This window comes from Morone saxatilis, unplaced genomic scaffold (genome assembly GCF_004916995.1).
Source record: "Morone saxatilis isolate NCDOM2014 unplaced genomic scaffold, NCSU_SB_2.0 Contig1, whole genome shotgun sequence".
Lineage (NCBI taxonomy): Eukaryota > Metazoa > Chordata > Actinopteri > Moronidae > Morone > Morone saxatilis.
In genome coordinates, this window is record NW_023339651.1 from 12,016,124 (window position 1) to 12,020,862 (window position 4,739).

Here is a 4,739-nt window from a genome sequence, read left to right on the forward strand (position 1 = left end):
GAGTGGTGTGCGACCTCGCGCGAGCGGGCCAAAATCCTGGCGCGCCAGCGAGATCTACGTCATTTTGACGTCACAACGGCAAGCATACTGGGGCCTTAAGTCTCAAGTCTTTGCACTTAATCCTAAACTTTGAGTGCTGAGTGCTAAACAACAAAGTAATAATACATTAAAGAGGCCCCATTATGCTCTTTTTCAGATTAATATTTTTATACAGATCGGGTCTACTAGACTAGATTTAGAAAAAAACACTTCTTTTCTCATACTGTACAATGTGGCATCTAATTTAGAAACAGATTTTTCATCTACCTTTGGGTGAACATCAAAGTAAGAGTTTCGTCTGTTTAAACATATCATTCCCTGTGGTATGGAAAAACTAGGGTGGACGCAAAGGATTGTCATGTCACATTTTTTAAATAACATGCTTTTTATTTGGGCTTGGGAGAAGGTATTAGTTATTTTAAAGTCAAAAGGCTCAAGTTCAATTGAAGTTATGAATCGTGTTTAACTCCGACTTGCAAGTCTTTTTTGATTTTGTCAAGTCTAAAGTCATCAAATTTGGGCGTCGAGTCTGACTCAAGTCCACACCTCTGTAGAGTAGAGTTAAAAATAATGTATCAAGTAACTTACTCCTACTTGCAGTGAAGTGTGGGAAGAACCTTTTAGAGTAGCACATGATCAGAAGTATGCTCAGAGCAGGAATAGCAAATGAGATGCAAGGATTTACTTTTTAAAATCTTTCAAATATGTGTTTGCTTAAAAGAAAGCAAGAGCTGCCACCTGTGAGCTAAAACTACCCTATTCTGATTTATACATCCCTTCATCATAACCAACCATATATGGTCAATCCATGTGCTAAAGGGTGTATGTCCATGTCAGTACTGCAGCCATATAGGATCCCAAAAGGCTAAGGTGACAGGCACATTTTCAAATCAAAATATTTTTTCTCAATAGCTTTTATTAAACCTACAATAACTGATTGTTGTACTCCCTGCTTGGGAGCTGCCAATACAGTGCAAACACAATACAGACATTTTGTAAATCACTTTTTAAGTGATTGTAACAAACAGCCTATTTACACATCCAGCAGATACAGACCAACATTAACACAAATTTAACATTGTGTTAAAAACAGTAAAGTTGCAGACCTGAAAACAAAAACGACAAGCTGAAAGATGCTATAAAGCTCCATGAAGTTGAGGGGAACTGCAGAGGTCAGGGGTGATAATTCTGTGTGGTTTATCTTTACATGTAACCCCTTTCACATACAAGTAGTTAACATAAAAATATTGATCAAAGCAATTTTAGGTTTGTCCTTAAAAATTTCATTTTTCACAGGCCTTGATTTACAATGCAACAATTTGACCCACCTTCTCGTCCAGGGCCTTGTGGTGTTCAAACAGAGACTTGAGGGCCTTGAGGACTTCCACCTCACTGGAGACCCCCGCTGGGGACTGGGCTTGTCTTTTTACCACTGTCATCCTTAGACTGCGCTCATGGCGAGACACCAGACACTCCAGGTGTTCCAGCAACAACTACAGGAGTGAGTGGGTGGAAGGGGAAGGAGATGGGGACATGAGAGGAAAATTAATAGAGGTGAACAGAGAGAGGTAAGAAAGGGGGACACGGGATGAGTAGGGAACGAGAATGAGAGAGAGAAACAGAGAGAACGCAGAGAGAGGAAGAGACAGAGAAGGCTCAGAGAAGATGCCAAGGAGTGTTTTAAGAGTGACAATGAGATGAAATTAGGTGGTAAGAAGAGTGCCGGGTAGCATAAAGGGATTGGGAGAGATAAGGAAAGCAGATACGGACATAAAAAGGAGTCAAGATGAGAAAAGAGAATGTGCAGGAGAAAGAAGAAGAGAAGGAGAAAAAAGCAAATGAAACAGTGTCACACCCACACAGCCACAATGGGTGAGGAAGATAACACAGAGGCTGTTACAGTGCTAATAGGCAAAATGGCCGCTAAACATCTTACACGTGTGTTGTTTCTCTCTGCCTTGAGCTCAGAAATCTCCTCCTCCCTCTCCAGAAGCTGCTCCCGGCAAACGTTCAGCTCTTTAGTCAACACAGCAAACTCCTGTGGAACACACAAGCTGCATTCAGGGGCAAAGAAAACAAACTGTTTAAATGTATGGTTTTATAGTTTAAGTGGTCTCTGCTCAGCCGCTTGAGCTACGATGAAATTTTAAAGGAACAAATAATAATTCAGGCCAAATGTAGCAAAATTGACTCGAATGAAACAGAATTGGCTGCTCTCAGCATATGCACACATAAATGAAAACTCAACACTAAAAAGATACATAAGCCCTCCAGAAACAAGCTTTGTGGAACACCTGAGACCAGGAATGTAGGAAGATGCACATGATGTAAACCTACATAACAATCATGTAAATCACTGACACAGTTTCCACCACCACTCTCTCTTGCTCATCCTCCTCTGTGAACTCGCATTCATGGATGGATTACATCACACTGTTACACAATGGCTCTGCACTGGAATGCACAAGAGAGACCCCCAAAAACACAGAATCGATACGTCATTTACAACACCGCAGGGAATACATTTGCAACTCCTGCATAACGCTAAAGGAGAGTGCAAACAGGAGAGTGTGTCTTACATTTTCTTAAACAAAAAAAAGCAGTAGAATCAGTGATTTTTATATGTTTCCATCAAAGTCTGTGCTTAGAGGCAATAGCTGTTTATGAGAGCGACAGTGATGTGTAGCTGTTTAGTCAGGATTACCCGCTTTATGATTCAGAAATAGTTGAAATTAGACACATGAAATTGTTCTGTGTTAGCATGGAGGAGTGAAGACAGAAAGAGCCAGAGAGAAATCTATACAGATGGTGACACAGTAGGTCCATTGGCTCTTGGCCTTATGGGATTCTTTCTTGTTTGGATAGGGGTCAGCTTCTCAGTTGGCTTCCCTTGTGGCCTTATAGTTTCTTTTGCATTTCATTTTCATCTCTTTAGGCTTTGTTTTCCATTCATTTAAATGAGGTACAAGGAAACTGAGTTAAATAAATAAGAAATACAAATTTGAAAATGCTTTTGTCTGGTGTGTTATACAGGTTATGTACACAATATCATAAACACCTGTACATTCAAAGGCAATTCAATAATGTAGGACTTTAACTTTAAAAATACTAACATTGTGGAGTTTTTAATGTTTAATTGTTTGTTGAAATAGCATTTTTGCTTGACAAATGACAATAATCAGTTATGAAAATACCTGCTGACAATTTTCTGTTAATCATCTTATTAATTAATCGACCAATTTTTTCAGCTCTCAATATACTAAATGTTATTGTACTAGATTCCATACATATTTGTGATATTGCATCCACTTCTTGTAAATATGAATGACAATAACCATCACAACCAAACAAGACGTGGGAATATTACGTGTTGTCCGAGAGGTAATGAGAGTAGCTCTGGTGTGTCAATATTCTGCATGTTTAAAATGCTCCTGTCACTTATCTGTCTTCTTTCACATCTTAACATCAAAATTAGAAATCTAAAAACTTAAAAATACCTTCCTGACCCTCCTTCAAAACTCAAATAATGACAATGACTCTATCTCTTAATATTGGATTAATACAGGATCAGTTGAGTCACAGCCAGTATTTATCACAAAACACAAAATGTGCACAAGGAATCTGACTGAATCTGATTTAATAATTTATGTTCACACATTTTAAAAGCGGGAGAAAATATGGGGGCCTCATACATAGTTCTTAATTGTGTCAGCAAACTACACATACTGTAAACACAGTATACAGGTTAAGAGGATTAGTCCTAGTGAAAAAAGAAAGCTGTTCTAAATGTGGGATGAAATCAAAGAAATCCAGCTATGATAAGCAATTTCACCCAGTAAATTAAAGATAATTCCTCTGACATCAAGTATTAATTTAAGTTAAGCTGAGGCCATAAACTAATATTAGCTTCTAGCGTCATTAATCATCCACTAACAACATGGTCAACAAACAAACAAAACCTGATTACACAATAAGAGGAAAACTGCGGATGCAACTGAGACTAAACAGCCAGAAGATGATAGGAACAGAAACTCTCTGCATTAGTAAGAACAACATTAGTGAGGAAAACTGAAGATGCAGACAGGGAAGTATTTAACATCCACTTTCTAGCTGCCTCTCTCTGCATGAACTGTCTGCCTCATGAGCTCGCTTCATGATGACACACACTCAGAAAAACACACTCATACATAACTAGACACTGATAGTATAAACAATGTTACCTCACAAGGTAAAACTTAACACACTTGCCAAAACACACACTTTCACTTCATACTAGACTGATTCCTCCATGTACATATGCGCAGATTGTAAATAAACACATACAAAGAGTTGTACCTGTGGCAGAGCAATAGATAGCTGCCTCTGAAGTGAATCCTTTTCGTGGCCGAGCTCGCGGAGGCGGAGCTGAGCTGTGCCCAGGCTATCCTGCGTCTCCCTCAGGTTCTCCAGCAACCTCTCCCTCTCTGTCAGCATGTTGACCATTAACGACTCCAGATTCCCTGTGCTGCCTCCTTCGTCTCCTCCGCCTCTGGCCTCCCTCCCACTGAAGCCTCCTCCTCCCATCGCACCTCCGGGGCCTCCGACTCCTGCCCCGGCGGGTGAGGAAGGGCCCCCACCAGTCCCACTTCGCCCATCCTCAGAAATGGTGGGCATCACCTCGCACATCATCATGAGACCGTGGTGTGTGTTGTCAAGTTAAT

General features: G+C 40.1%; 1 protein-coding gene across 2 annotated transcripts in view; it reads right to left on the reverse strand.

Annotated features, from left to right (window-relative positions):
• LOC118335595 (liprin-alpha-3-like) overlaps window positions 1-4,739 on the reverse strand; it is an 18,527-nt gene extending 13,788 nt beyond the window's left edge. For both annotated transcript variants that reach the window (XM_035671974.1, XM_035671966.1), the window contains exons 1-3: window positions 4,375-4,739; window positions 1,976-2,077; window positions 1,368-1,532 (exon numbers count right to left, since the gene is read on the reverse strand). In XM_035671974.1, coding sequence (XP_035527867.1) covers window positions 1,368-1,532; window positions 1,976-2,077; window positions 4,375-4,710 — 603 coding nt within the window. In that variant the 5' untranslated portion in view covers window positions 4,711-4,739. The remainder of the gene's footprint in view (window positions 1-1,367; window positions 1,533-1,975; window positions 2,078-4,374) is intronic.